We start from the raw sequence: 15,202 nt of genomic DNA on the forward strand, positions 1-15,202 counted from the left end.
CCCCCATAACATTACATGTTATCTTTTTATTAAATGCATACACATGAAGACGTTGTGCACACATTGTTGATAATTGTATTCGATTTACCTTGTTCTTAGTTGATAGCATGTGGTTTAGGCCGTTTAAGTCCTATATCCATATTTCTGAGTAAATTACAGACTTTCTCGACATATTCAACTGATTTCATATCCTCTCAAACGTGCTATGCATTTACATAAGCCTACTATGTACACCTCTACACACTGGATAGGCTTGGTTTAGGGTTAATTCTTGCATGATCCCCTTATCAACCCATAATCTCCTTAGTTCAACATTTCGGCCACAATTGTCACATTTAGTGTGTGTGTGTGTGTGTGTGTGTGTGTGTGTGTGTGTGTGTGTGTTTTTATTTTTTTATTTTACATTATTCAGGTGGGTGAAAAACGAAATATATATATTAACATCTTTCCAATGAGCTTGGGCAGGGATAAAGGCAACATGCAGGCTATTGTGGTTCTGTTGCCATATAACCTGTTTATATATATAATTCACAAATTACGCTTAATATGTTAATTAAATGTACTTCCCAACAACGGGAATTGGAAGTGGTTCAAATGACCCCGTTTATAGTTCAATGGCGACAGACTTCATTCCACTAGAGGGCGCTGTAACTTCACTCAGAGACACACAACCATGTAACTTTTTTTATTCACTTCCCAGAATGTAAACCCAGTTCATAGTATTTGCACCTCGAGTCACGTTTTCTTCTCATTTGATTGTCAATTTGTTAGCCACACGTCCCACATAAGCTGTGTTACAGTTTACCACACAAGCTGATGTTAAAGTATGTAAAAAAAACAAAACATAATAACCATGTTGGAGCACCTGATGTCATTTATTGCTGTAATGAATTTCACATTTTAAATATTCAATATCCCTGTAGTTCCTTAGTTTCCTTAGATTATGTGCACTAGTATAAAACAATGTCAACAAAATGTGTATATATTTACAATTCTGATAGGCATTCATATATATTCATAAAGGCAGAGGAATTACGTCGCTGTATTTTCTTTTGTTTTTGTCTTTTACTGTCGAGCAGTTACACTAAAGAACACTTTGGGACTCCTTATTTAACACTTCCACTCCTTAACACTTCCACAGATCTCTCTCTCTCTCTCTCTCTCTCTCTCTCTCTCTCTCTCTCTCTCTCTCTGTCTCTCTCTCTCTCTCTTCATCTCCATCTCCATCTCCATCTCCAGCTCACTGCCCTCTCTCCACACAGCCCACACTGGCCGCGTTGTCGGGGCATTTGCAGGAGCGTCCGTTCGGTGTGGCTAGACAGAGGTGAGAGCAGCCGCCGTTGTTCGAAGCACAGTAGTTTTGTCCTGGGAGGGGTTGGGGGGGGGGGGGGGGGGTGAGGAGAAACAAGAACAACACAGAATAGATAAACACATCCAACGATGATATGACAGTATGTGATGTTATGTTCAACACAGTCCACCCTGAAACTGGTCAGGGGGGAGGAGAACGGTTTGTTTTTCAAGCACCAGAACAGTTGGGCTTAAGGCAACAGCCGCTTCTCAATTTGGTCAACAGATACACATAGTTGGGTGAGACGTAGCAGACTCCAGATGTGGAAGGGCCCCTTGGCTCTGCATTCTCTGGATTTATGCCCTCTTATCTAGCGGGGAGGCTTGGAGGAGTAAGGCCTTGTACTGTGATACGCACTAACTGCAACCTTTCCCTGGACGAACCCTTGGAAATTCCTCCAGTTACTTAGGTGCTTGAGGAGTTCATCCACTCTCTGAACTCAAAAAGAGGTTCATGGTGTGGCGACGGTGACGAGACAGAGGCTGGAGGAAGCCACAAATTCACCAGGGTGACTGTTTCTAAGAAATGCTCTTTAGAACGGTCTATGAATCACAGAATGCTGCAATCCAAAGGTCACAGTGCAAACAGAATGTCGTTTTCGCTAAACATTTGGGGGTCAACATAAAAAGAGGAGATTCAGGAAGTAGCTGAGATGTATTGCGTATGTGTCGAGTTACCGGCGGGACACTGGGCGTAGGCGGTGGTGATGCCGTACAGCTTGGTGCGTTTCAGAGGCAGGAACTCGGACGTCTCACGGCCACCGTTGGTGTCCACGGCAACCACAGCCTGCCTAACGTAAACACAATCAACAGAACAGTTCAGTCCTCCATAGGCAGAGACGGGGCTCCTGATGAAAGGAGAGGGAGTGAAGTTTAGTTTAGAGTTAATCTGGCTCCTTTTTGAAGCACTCAGAAAGCGTTTAGGCTCCCCCCGTACGAAAGACAAACAAACAAAAAGAGATACACAGTGACGCACACACAAACACACACACACACACACACACACACACACTCCCAAACCCAAAACTGCCCCTCTCTGATCCCACCGGGGTAAATCTCTGGTGAGATCAGAGGGAAGGGGGGTCGTGGATAGGTCACTCACAGACGCTGAAGAGACTGAAAAATGGCAAGCAGCTGTCACTTTTTAAAGCGGCCTGCTTGACCCTGCTCTCTATTGCCTGTCACCCTCCCTCCATGGTCAGGGCCCGCAAACCGCCTGGCCCCACTGAGGGGAGAAAGCCCTCCAGTGTGCAGGGAAGAGGCGCCGAGCGCCGGGGAACATCAAGGCCTGAACCCTCCCTCTGGGAGTGGTGCTGGAAGGTTAACCTTTGGCCCCTTCTTCTTCATGGCCCGCTAATTGGCCACCATGACAACATCGGTCTCTTACATCACACACCAAAAGGTACATAAAGGGTTCATTGTTTTGTTTGTATCTTTCGCAGTAGCCAAGAATAACTTTCTAATTTTGGATGGTGATTTTCTTGCAAGGAATTCGTTAAATAATGAGAATGCCTCCAGGATAAGTTTCCCCTTATCATGAGTCTAACCTTTAAGTTGTTGAATATACAAGAAAAGTATTCATTTTAATCATGGGATAAAATAATTTGGTCATTTGTTGACTAACACTTGGTGATGGATCCTACCTCTCCCAGTCTGTGTAATAAAGGTTTTTCCCATAAGAAGTCATCCCGAATGGATACTGGATCCCCTCAGTCATCTTTCTGCGGTCCCCCCTTCCCGGGCTCATGCACTCCAGGATCCTTGTGCCTACAAGCAGAGAGAGAGTTATGGGACAATAACGTTTTCTTCTGCCAAAGTGCTTGTGTTGCGACAGTGAAAGTCAATGGCGCCAAAGATGATATGAAGAAAAAACGTACATTAAGTGTCAGGTACGTAGAACATCCAATAAGTGCGTATATTAGGTGCCAGGACGTCCAACATACAATAAGTGCGTAAGAGGGGTGTGGGGGTAAGGGGGGGGGGGAGGCTATGCAGAGTCTAAGTAAAACCTACCGGCATCTGCCCAGCACAGCAGAGAGCTCTGTGGCTCGTAGGTCAAACCGTTCGGGAGGCTCAGATTATCCTTCACCAACACCCGCCTGTTGCTCCCGTCCATGTAAGCAGTCTCAATCTTGGGGGCTTCGCGGTCCCAGTCGGCCCAGTAGAGGTTTCTTTGGAAGTAATGTGAGAGTAGTTAAATCAGATGCTTGTCTTTGGGAGAGAATCAAAGAAAACGTTTGTACCCAAGCACGGGCAAAATGGGCAACACATGAAGAGGACTCACCCATTAGGGGGGTCGGCGATGATAGCACGGGGGTTTACGAGGTCCGTGGCTACAATGACCCGGCGCTGAGAGCCGTCCATGGAGGCTACTTCAATCTGGTCGGTGCTGGAATCCGTCCAGAATATAGTCCGACCCAGGTGGTCTATGGCGATCCCCTCCGGGCTGGTGACCCCTATTTGGGAAGGAGGCGAGAACTCATCGATTGCTCTCACTTCAAAAGCAATCGCAACGGAGGGTGACGTGTGTAATGTAAGAGGTTAACGGATGTGTTTTTCAAACTGAATGAACTGCGATCGTGTGTACCCCACCTGACTCAATGACCGGGATGATGTCCCCTCCTTCTACGTTGGCCTTGTTGATGGAGGATGGGCTGATCTCCGTCCAGTAGACCATCTTCTCCACGCAGTCGTAGGCCACCCCGACGATGAGCTTGCCCTGCGGAGACGGAGAGGTCAACCACCCGTGTCTTTGAAGTGCAGTGTCTTTGAACAGCAGAATGGTGCGCGGTAAAACACAAACAAAAACAAGACAGATGGTTCTGCATATCTCTGGACATTAACGTCTAGACACAGTTTTGAAAACAAACAAAGATAGGCCCATAAACAAGAACAGCCCCGGAATATGGATGCGCAACAGCTAGACACAAACCGGAGCCAGCTGGTCTGGGAATCTGTACGACATGAAATGCAGTTTGTAGTTCTAGGGTGTTGCGCTGATGTTAGCAATTAGCAAGCATGTCACCATGTGTCTCCAATAAAGCACAAGCCTCCCCATTTTACAGAGAATGAGGCAGAAGGGGGGAAATTGGTATCTTTGACGCAAGTTGGTTATTACAGGCCAGAAAACTAAGGTAAGCTGACAACATGTGCAGAAGACACTCATTTCAACACAGTGGGCTGTGTGGTGGCTTTCGCCAGAATGTTGACAAATACCCGTTCTGCTCGAGTTAAGCATTTATTCACTTCCACAACATTAAACATCCTAGACTAATGTTTAAAGTGAGAAGAATTAGATATGAATCTTTTCCAATCCTAAACTACACAAACCTATAACCAAACAGTGAGAATGTCAAATGGGATTCCTAAGGTTACGAATGCATTTGCACATTAGACCGCACAGACGCACAACCACTCTTCTAATCAAACATTCAGAAATAAACAAGCCATGACTATTAGAGCACGCTCAATCTTCAACACACAACACACAAACATCTTTGAAAAACCCTTAGGAAAACCCCATCCCATTAAACATCCCATAAATAAAGGTCTCCAGTCGACCACAAAGGATTGATCTGAACAACGATAGGTTGCGTAATGACGCAACAGACTCACAGGCAGATGGAGCACGGTCTTGGCCTGGTCGGGCTTCATGTCGTAGCCCTCCAGGGGGATGTGCTCGATCCGGCCGTTCTGGGCGAACACCAGGTGGGTCCCCGAGGGAAGGGGCTGGACGTCGGGTCGGGGTGTGGGTCTCACCGGGGGCTGGGGACCGCTGTGGTCGATACCTGGGGGAGGTCCGGCGGGAAATGAGGTGTGGCCAACCGACGATACATACAAATTCAGATTCAGAAAACTTTATTGTCAAACAACAGTAACAAAAAAGGTTAAAAACAATAACACAGAATCTACTGACAGCAGGGCTGAAAGAAGAATATTTTTAAAGTACCCAGTGTGCAGAATACCGTTTCATATTTTGTATCTGTTTTGTTTACTACAGCATTGGTGATGTAGGAGTAATTTTTTCATCAGCTTTGGAGGCAGTATTGTCAATCGACAGCCATAAAAAACTAGATAATAAAAAAACAAACACAGAATCCACTTACAGCAGGCCTAAAAGAAGAGCAAACTGCGATAGTTTTAAAGTGCCCAGTGTGCAGAATAATGTTTCATACGTTGTGTAAAATACTACTGCATCGGCGACTGTAGGAGTCATTTTGTATTCAGCCCCTCGGAGGTGTTACTCACAAGATGGCCGCTGGCCCGGCCCGAAGCGCGTCCCGGGGATCTCCTGGCCGCGGTGGTCCACACACCAGCAGTGTCCGGTGCTGGCGTGGCACTGGACCGGCGTGTAGTCGCCGCGGTCGCTGCACGTGGGGACGTGGTGGCCGACTGGCCGGGGCCGGTACTCTGAGGCCCCCAGGAGACTGTCTCTGTGGGCTTCACACTGGGTCTTGGTCCTCTCTGGGGAGCATATATAAATCCATTCAAATATAAGACTGGAAACTCTTGGAACACCCATTTATAGAACGAGCTCCTCGAAAAAAACGAAATATGGAATTTAGTTAAGACTGAAAATGTCTTTTATCGTTCTCCAGCCAGACATTTCTGATTGATGGCAGAAAAACGATCTACAGCCCTTTTATAATAACCCCAGCCTCATTAATACCATTGATAACATTTTGTTAAAAATAAGAATGGGGTCAAATCCTGATTCGACCCCAGCCTCATTAACAGCAGATTAAACCCACTGTGTTCCAGAGGGAGCACGGTGAATGTTATCAAGGCTCTCCGTGGCCACAGGGGGGCTCACATTCCGAGACTCTCACCTGGGGCGCACTGGAAGCCGTCTCCATAGTAACCTGGCCTGCACTGGCAGGTGAAGGATCCCTGGGTGTTGAAGCATAAGGCGTCCTGGTGGCAACTGCCAGGCCGGCATTCATCCGAGTCTTCGGGAATCAAGACACGAGACAGAAACAACGCAGGAGGAGACCGTTACTCTGGGCGTTGATGAATGGTAAATGGACTGCATTTACACAGCGATCAGTGACCACTCAAAGTGCTTTCCAATATTGCCTAACATTCACCCATTTATGCACTCATTCACACACCGACGGCGGAGTCAACCATGCAAGGCGACAGCCAGCTCGTCAGGAGCAGTGAGGGTGAGGCGTCTCGCTCAGGGACACCTCCACCCTCAGCTAGGAGGAGCCGGGGATCAAACTAGCAACCTTCTGGTTACCAGCTAACCCGCTCTACCTCCTGAGCCACATGCCGCCCAGTTGAGAGCCTGAGGTCCAGTTTTAAAGATCTGGTGAAGGCCATGTCGTTTGTGTATGGATGATTTCAGCAGATACCGGTAGTGTACAGAACAAGAGGACAGGAGAGATGTGGCGGAAAGGAGAGAGGGGATGGAAAATATGAATGGGTGAACCTCTTGAGAGTGTGTGTGTGTATGGTGGGAGGGGGGGGAGATATACATTCACCATCTGCTGTGTTTCATGTCCTGCTGTTTAGTTGTACCAGATGTATAACCAATCTACTCTCAGCTTGCCGGTCGCATGGTTTAACAATTATGTCCTCACGATCCTTGTTGTGGAATGCGGAGGCAGGCCTGGTTGTAATAACTAAAGCAAGACACTTGAGTGAAGTATCCTTATTGTTAACACATATTCCGCTCAACCATCTCTGTGTGGATCGTTTCAGTGCACTAGTGAAATACTTTTTATTGCCAAGCCAGAAAGCTGCAACTTGTCGTGTTAATGATGCTTGTGTGCTTGTGTGCGCCGTCATCGATCACCTTGACACACTCTGCCATCGCCTATGTATCCTGGCAGGCAGGAGCAGATGTAGGCGGAGCCTCCGGTGTAGCTGCACTGAGCGCGCTCAGGGATGTCACAGTCGTGGGACCCTTCGTCACAGTGGTTGGTGGGCCGGCTGACCTCTGTTGAAGAGGAGGATGAGCGGGATGTCAAACTGGGATTCACCCTCCATATTAATGTTGAAATAAAATGAATGAAGCCCCGACAGGTGTGTCATTAAAGGGATGGATAGTACGAGGCAGTGAAAATAAAGTTTTTAAGAGTTCTTCTGTTCTGATTTGATGTAGCAAACACACATCGCAAACACTGGAAGCTAATGATAGTGAGTCGTCCCCTGGTCCATAGCAAGCATTAGGAAGGTTGATACAGAAAGTAAGAAAAGCACACACACACACACACACACACACACACACACACACACACACACACACACACACACACTCCTGGACCCTAATTATTCCTTCTAGCTCAACTCAGCTATGCCATACTACTTATCATGCGCCTCAATAACTCGACATTTGTGATAAACAAAGGTTTTATGCCTTATATTACCGTTTATGTTTTATACGTTTGTTTGTGCCAACATTTCAACCCACTATTACCGGAGACTTGCAATTGCACTTTGCAATGCACGCACGCCACATACCCAAGCACGCATGGCCGTCAGTGGCAAACTGATAGCCTTCGTGACATTCACAACGGAAGGTTCCGGGCTGGTTGTTGCAGATGGCATTCTGGTCGCAGATATTAGGGATGGTTCTGCATTCATCCACATCTGGTAGGGCATACAGACAGACAAACGACAGTCACGAGGGAATCATCAAAGAACTGCAGTTGATTACAGTCTCCCACTGAACTCTGGGAACTCTGGACATTATTGTTTTCCTGATGCCGCTTTCTAAAGATCATCGTGGGCGTTTTAAGTAATTAAAAGTAATTACAAAGTAATTAAGTAATTACAACAATCTACAGAATCTATCTTTATGGTGACTGAAAAACGTCCCTTTTCTCTCTCCTCCTCCTGCCCTGCAGCAGTTCCTGTCTGATCTCTCTCTCCCTTTCTCTCTCTCTCTCTCTCTCTCTCTCTCTCCAGATATGTTGAGAGGGGGCTGGGAACTGGATATGCTGTCCTTTGATTGAATGTTTGGTCTGGGACCATGTGGCGCAGTAATACGGTGGCTTTGTTTACTCTGAGGTCCCGCTTTGCTAATTGTCAAGGAGTGCCCAGCTTCCCAGGAAGGAAGGAATTACTAATTGGGACTAATGGCCAATCAAACGATGGCTCCTTACAGATACATACCATCCCTGATGGAATCATTCATCATGTAAATGTGACTGTTACCGATGTAGGTGGGGGTTCATATGTAGGTGAACCCCTACAAAATACCCGTCTGAAAAAAATATTATAATATATATAATTCTATTTATACATAATAATAATGTATATATATATATATTTCTTTCCCCTTCAAAGTCTCTTGTATTCATATACATGTATTTACACACAATGGGAGGTTTTGGACACATTTTTCGTCCGTACCGCGGCACGAGCGACCGTCTCCGTCGAATCCGACGGCACACTCGCAGGTGAAGTGGGTGCCCTGTCCCGGGCGGCAGACGGCGTTGGTGTCGCACCCGTGTCTCCCGGTGAAGCAAGGGTTCTCCTCGGGTTCTCCGCCTGAGTCCAGGACACACAGGACGGGGTCATGTACAACGATGACATGGGTCTATGACGGTCGTCATGAGAAGATAAGATCTCATGCTATATATATATATATATATATATATATATATATACTGTATATAGTTTGTCATGTGAAGATAAGATCTTTCGCTCTAGGTCGTGATGAGAAGATAAGATCTCACGGTCTATATATACAGTACATATATAGGTCGTCATGAGAAGATAAGATCTCTCGCTCTATATATATATAGGTTGTGATGAGAAGATAAGATCTCTCTCTCTCTCTCTCTCTCTATATATATATAAGGGTCGCTGCTAGCCTCCCCTCAACAATCACCACAGTAATCACCAGGCGATCAGGACAGAATAGTCCTGCATGCTCTATCTGGTGCCAGGATGTGGACCACGAGTACACCAGGAAGGAAGTGAAATAACGCCAAAACAGGAAGTCTCACAGGGACGAGAATAACGTGCATGACCTCACCGTTGACGTCGGCGATCTTGTTGCTCATGGCGTAGCGGATGAGCCGATTGGTGGAGTCGTACATGACAAAGATCTGGTCCACGTTGAGCATCTGGGTGGGTTTCATGGCCCTGAGGGACTCGTCGTGCTGGCAGCTCTGGAAGCTGATGGTCTGGCGCCACTGGTACGTCCTGGTCTCGGACGTGCCCTCGGGAAGGCTGACCACGTAGTCCCGCGTGGACGAGGAGCTGATGACTGGTGAGCGGTGGGACAGATGGGGTTTAAACTAACAAACAAGGTATGGCTTCCCAGCCTGAAAGGCTGGGAAGATGAGCGATGATTCAGAAGCGTCTTGGGGATTGGACAAGGTCACGTCTAACAGCATTAGCAGAAACACACAGAGATGGATAAAGGCTAATGCACATGTGTATATAACATGATAGTTTGCAAGGCAAACTCAAGAATCAAGAAAAGTTTGTGATTTATCAGCATACGATCATGTTTAGGAAGGACTTTTACTAATTTGTCAACAGAATCAAAATCTATAATATATATAATATATAATATATATTTAATATACTGCCAAACATAATGCCTGATCAGCAGCATTGTTTGCAACTTAGAAGTTTGCGATTGTCTACTGATTTACTTGTTGTTGTTAATGTAAATGTATCCACAACTTAAGTTATTTGTGACGTTGACGTGACTGACTCTTGGTGTCTTACGGTTGTTGGAGTACTGGTAGATCTCTGAGTACTTCTCGAGCTGCACGGTGGCCCCCCGGGGCACCTCGGGGACCCGGCCCTCCAGTGTGGTGCTCACCACCAGGTGGTCGTGCTCGTCGATGCCCTTGAACTCCTGCGTGATGCTCAGCTTCTCGTTGCCGGGCTGGAAGGTCACGTCCGCCTTCCTGGTGAACTCCCCTCCTGCAGAAGAGGAGGAGGAGGAGGGACAAACATCAAGAAGAGCGTCCCGCTGATGCTTCTCAAGATTTGTTCCTTGCTAATTAAGGGAGTTTTCTCTTGCCTTCTGGGGGGCTAGGGTCAAGGGGGTGTCATAAACACGCGGCCTGTAAGCCCTTTGAGACTGTACCTGTGATTATGGGCTATATAAATAAAATTGAATTGAATTGAATTGCTCAGAATGAACTGCGACCCTCCCACACGCCCCAGCCCATCCCATCCCTCCCTCCCTGTTCTGGGTCCGAGATGAGGTAATGCAGGGAGAATCCTTTCTTTGACACTACATCAAGGGGATGGCGTTTACTCCTTACGTCAAGCTTTTCAGAGCGATGGTGCAGCATCAACAGTTGCACGCTTCTTGAGTTAAGTTAAAATATTCATGAGCGACGCAAATAACGACGACGTCACTTGAAGCGGCAAAGCAGAGGCAAACCCAAATGGTTTTGGTCTTGCTCGGTCTGACGGTCTAGAGTCTTTCCCTCACCGACGATGCTGAAGCCGTTCTTGAAGCCGGGCTGCTCCAGGGCAAAGGCCCATCCGATGACCCCGCCCAGGGCGGACAGGGGCTGGAGCGAGGGCCCCAAGCTGTCCGGGATGTCGCTCATGGCCACGTAGGAGCGCCCATCGTTGACCACCACGTACGAGTGGAGGTCGTTGTTGCTGAACTCCACCGGCGAGGGGGAGTGGCCCACGTAGACCCTTCCTTGCACCTTCCCGTTGATCCGCTGGTGTTTTCCTGCAGTGGAGAAAAGAGCCAAAACCGTCATTTCAACGTCTCGCCGAACACCTCCTAGCGCCCGTTGGCTTTTTAATGCGGCACAGGACCAGGTTCTCACCCTCGGCCACACACTGTTTTCCGTTGCCGTAGAAACCGGGCGTGCAGTGGCAGCAGTAGCCGCCCGTGTAGTCCCGGCATTCGGCGAAGGGGCCGCAGTTGCTTCTGCCGGCGGCGCAGGTCTCGGAGTTGTACCGGAACACTGCGAGCGGAGCAGACATTACAGTGAGCATAGAAGATGTTTGGAATGACAGCACTCAACATGTAAGGTTCAACAGTATAGCACTACCACAGTAAACGGCAGGATCGTAGACCCCCCTGCTTCACATATGAGGGTTGGTTTTGCTTAGGAGGTAGAACGCGTTGACCTGTAACCGGAAGGTTGCTAGTTCGATCCCTGGCTCCTCCTAGAGTGTAGAGGTGTCTCTGAGCAAGACACCGACCTAACCCTAACTGTTCTAGGCTGTCACCGTGTGTGGTTGACGCCACCATTGGTGAGTGAATGTGTATGCGAACTGTTGTGTGTCGCCTTGGATAAAAGTGTCTGCTAAATGCCCTGAATGTAAATGTACATGTACATAGACCCACCGTCTACGTTGATGTCGGTGTCGTCCACCACCAGCACCTCGGGGTGCACCGGGTGGTAGTTGGGGTGGAACGGCAGAGAGGGGTCCTCCAGCTGCTGCCCCGCGTCATAGTTGGTCCTCCTGGGCTCCGGGGCCGGCTCCTGGGGCCTCTCGGCCGGGAGGTTGGGGACCTCGCCGGGGGCCACATTGGAGAACAGGGGCGACGTTCCAACCTCGAACACGTAGACGCCGCGCACGCCCGCGTTGGTCTCCCTGAGAGGGATGGGAACCGATCGGAACCATGACTCCTCACACAATCGTCACGTATTCAGGAACCACATTTTTTAAATGCATGAGGGGCGTTCATAAGATTCAGCAGGTGGGCGCTAAGATACTTACTCTGCTAGCTCCCTGACGGTGGTCTCATCGCTGGCGATGGGGTAGTAGGGCCCTTGGGTGGAGTAAAAGAAGCCCTTGACCAGACCCTTACTGAAGCCGACCTGCAATGGCACACTAGCGCCCCCTATGGGTGTGGAGTGGAACTGCACACCGCCCCTTTCGTACAGCAGGATGGCGTACGAGGCCGTCTCATGGGAGGCGATCACAAGCTGGAAGGTGTTCCTCTGTGGGACGAAAGATCAGCGATATGAATCAGTGGGTTCAGTTCAGCCCTCTCTCTCCATGGCCGTCCTGTCCAGTGGATCTCACCTTCTTGACGCCGTCCCCTCTGCTTGGGGGTTCATGGTTGGCCACGTCCACCCAGGTCACCACCACCACGTGGGTGGGGTTCACCGCCGGGTCCTCTGGGAAGGCCCCGTCGATGAGGTCGGCCGCCTGCCGCAGAACGGCGGCGCTGTGGTCCTGCCGGAAGAAGACCTTCCCGACGCCGTCGCTGGTGTCCAGGTCACCCTGCAGCGCGGCCAGCATGCCGAACTTGGCGGGCATGCTGCCCAGGTACTCGGACTCGGCGGGCGGCTGGGCCGTGGCCACAAAGCCGTTGGAGCTGACCTGAAACGAGGAGCGCAAACGGTACGGTTATTGATTGACACACGTACATACAGGCAAAACATTTTACATCGGTGATGGTTGACAACGCAATCAGTGTATCAATGTGTGTATAAATGCTGGTAAGTCGCTTTGGACAAAAGCATATGCTAAATGCCCTACATGTAAATGTAATTGAAAAAGGGGTTCCAGTTAGTAGCGTGGGGGTGGGGGTGGGGGCCCGCGATGACCTAATGGCTTTTACAGACATGTTCCAAAAGAGCTGGAATAACACAGGCAGGCTTTCTGCGGCGGTGGAGGTGAACCCAGTGTGTGTGCTTTGGTGCCCACTTTGATCTCTATTCCATGCTCATTAGACTAATGATTCAGGGCAGCTGCCCTGGCCCACTAGAGTCTCTAATGAACAAACACACAAGATGTGTTCTGCGGCCACAGTGTTTCCTCTTTCTACACACTCGTAAAGTTCTTAATGAACTCATGCAGAGTTGTTAAATCATTTCAATAAATAAATAAATAGGGTCCTGTAAATATTTGGGCAAAATCAAACACACACAAACGCACACACGCGCACCCACGCACCCACGCACGCACACACACACACACACACACACACACACACACACACACACACACACACACACACACACACACACACACACACACACACACACACACACACATTGTTATTTATTGTACTTCCCGAGTAAGCGCCTGGAAAGACTAGCACCCCGCTTGTGGCCAGAGCCATACTGTTTCCTGTCCTTAGCCCAGACCCAGAGATCCTACAGATTGCACAATAATCTTCACCACAGCCACTTCCTGCCAGAAAGCGAGACAGCACTGGGAAAAGCAATCCCAACTGCTCACATCTGGCCCCTTGAAAAAAAGTAGGCATTTCAAACTACAGATTTAATCCTACCTGAATCCCAACACAGAGACAACAATGAACTTGTAACAAGTGTAATTATTTACTTTTTTTTAAATAAACTTTACATCATGTCTGTTAGTGTTCCCCCACGGGGCATAGCCATATTAGGACACCCATTTATGTGGCCTGATCATTTAACAAGACACTCGACAGGCCATAATAATCACTGCAGAAGCACACATAACTCGCCTTCCGCACACAGCCACACCAGTTTAGGGAGCACATAATAGAAACCTAACCTACACACGTGTAGTATTAAACCTTTCTCTGCCCGCAACATTAATATGCTCATGCTGTCACAACTAGTAAACATGTACAAGGACAGCTTTAATATACTTATACACTATCACTTGATAAGGGCATCGCTACGCTCTTGGGTTTCAAAGCCAATTGTTTTAATATACTTTAAAGTGATTCTGAATTATGAAAATACAATAAGAACATATATTCAGTATGTACCTATAGACATAATTGTTATATGTTATGTTGTTATGTTGTATTGTCATAGTTGTTACAAGCCCTGTTATGTTCTAGAGTCAGAACGACTGTCAATAGAGCAGATTTTCTAAACAGAATTTCCTTTTTTTTAATCGATTCATGATCCCTCTAAGATACTAGTCCTAGATTTAATATTATCTTTTGACAATATGCGAGAGCATTCAGTCAAGTAAGCCCTAACATAACTTCTGCCAGAGGGTCATTGCTTTGGGATGGATTGCAAAATAAGATGTGTGGAGTACTTTGGCCCCTGGTCAACAGTGAAACGATAACACCACGCAAGGTAGCGTGGCCACACCGCATTCCACAGAGGAGCCCAGTCTAAACAGCATGATGTACATCAATAAAAACTGCGTTTCTAAACACCTTTGATGGTTAAAGGAACGTCTGAAATGTCCCATTTGTATTTTAAAGTTTCCAATAGACGAGCATGTAGATCAATAATACGTACTGCGCAACACTGACGTCACCGAAATATTTTAGTTACAATATATTTTCAATAATATTTTCATTATTAACAAACATGTGATGACACATACAAATGATGGTGATACATGGTTATAGGATAAGCAGATATAACTTATATAATTTAACTTACATAGATGTTATTGAAGGCTTCATCATAGAATAACACTGGTTTATCCAGTGCGAGCTGCAGCGTCTGGTCGTTCCCCGGCTGCAGCGCCTGGTCCCGGGACGGTCCGAAGGGGAAGAGCTCCCCTCTGCTCACACACTGCACCCACGATACCAGCGAGACCACGAGGGTCGCGCGGAGAAGACCACCCCGCTCCTGGAAACCCATCGTCGTGTTCGGGGTTTGGTGCCACCGGATCTGGTCGTGGGGGGGGTTCTCTGAGGGTAGGTAGACCAGAGAGTGACGCCTGGGAGAGTGTGGTGGACTGGAGGTCTGGGAAGGGGTCGACCACGGGGCGGAGTTGAGGTTGTGAGGGGCGCGGGTTGTTCCTGCTCGACTACAAACTGGGAAGAGATTATGAGTGGGAGAGACAGAGAGACAGACTTTACTTTTTGGTGAACATTAAGCAACGTTGGTTGTGCAGGTTCGCTCAAGTTCATTGATAGTGGAGCTGTGATTCATGAAGCCTCGCTCTGTCTAAGTGAGGGATTATGAGGTTAGGTGTCCTCCTAGAT

General features: G+C 47.9%; 1 protein-coding gene across 1 annotated transcript; it reads right to left on the reverse strand.

The window, feature by feature from the left end:
* Window positions 1–669: 669 nt before the first annotated feature.
* On the reverse strand, window positions 670–14,985 carry nid1a (nidogen 1a). Its single transcript, XM_084470074.1, has 20 exons — window positions 14,652–14,985; window positions 12,331–12,630; window positions 12,022–12,245; window positions 11,645–11,895; window positions 11,118–11,258; window positions 10,766–11,017; window positions 10,045–10,245; window positions 9,341–9,574; window positions 8,713–8,850; window positions 7,819–7,947; window positions 7,151–7,294; window positions 6,180–6,299; window positions 5,599–5,814; window positions 4,966–5,138; window positions 3,943–4,069; window positions 3,635–3,806; window positions 3,364–3,521; window positions 2,994–3,117; window positions 2,029–2,141; window positions 670–1,365 (listed from the first exon to the last, which is right to left on the reverse strand). The coding sequence occupies exons 1-20, from the start codon at window positions 14,853–14,855 to the stop codon at window positions 1,241–1,243; spliced, it is 3,546 nt and encodes a 1,181-aa protein (XP_084326200.1). The 5' UTR covers window positions 14,856–14,985; the 3' UTR covers window positions 670–1,240.
* Between the last annotated feature and the right edge of the window lie 217 nt (window positions 14,986–15,202).

The sequence above is a fragment of the Micromesistius poutassou genome (genome assembly GCF_964030765.1).
Source record: "Micromesistius poutassou genome assembly, chromosome: 7".
Lineage (NCBI taxonomy): Eukaryota > Metazoa > Chordata > Actinopteri > Gadiformes > Gadidae > Micromesistius > Micromesistius poutassou.

Excerpts from the sequence above, each read along its gene's own strand:
- nid1a (XM_084470074.1), bottom strand. The coding sequence starts at position 14,855 with ATGGGTTTCCAGGAGCGGGGTGGTCTTCTCCGCGCGACCCTCGTGGTC. Across the intron at positions 6,300-7,150 it reads CGATGGCAGAGTGTGTCAAG|ACTCGGATGAATGCCGGCCT; the intron begins GTGATCGATGAC and ends TGATTCCCGAAG. Across the intron at positions 5,815-6,179 it reads CGGCTTCCAGTGCGCCCCAG|AGAGGACCAAGACCCAGTGT; the intron begins GTGAGAGTCTCG and ends TATGCTCCCCAG.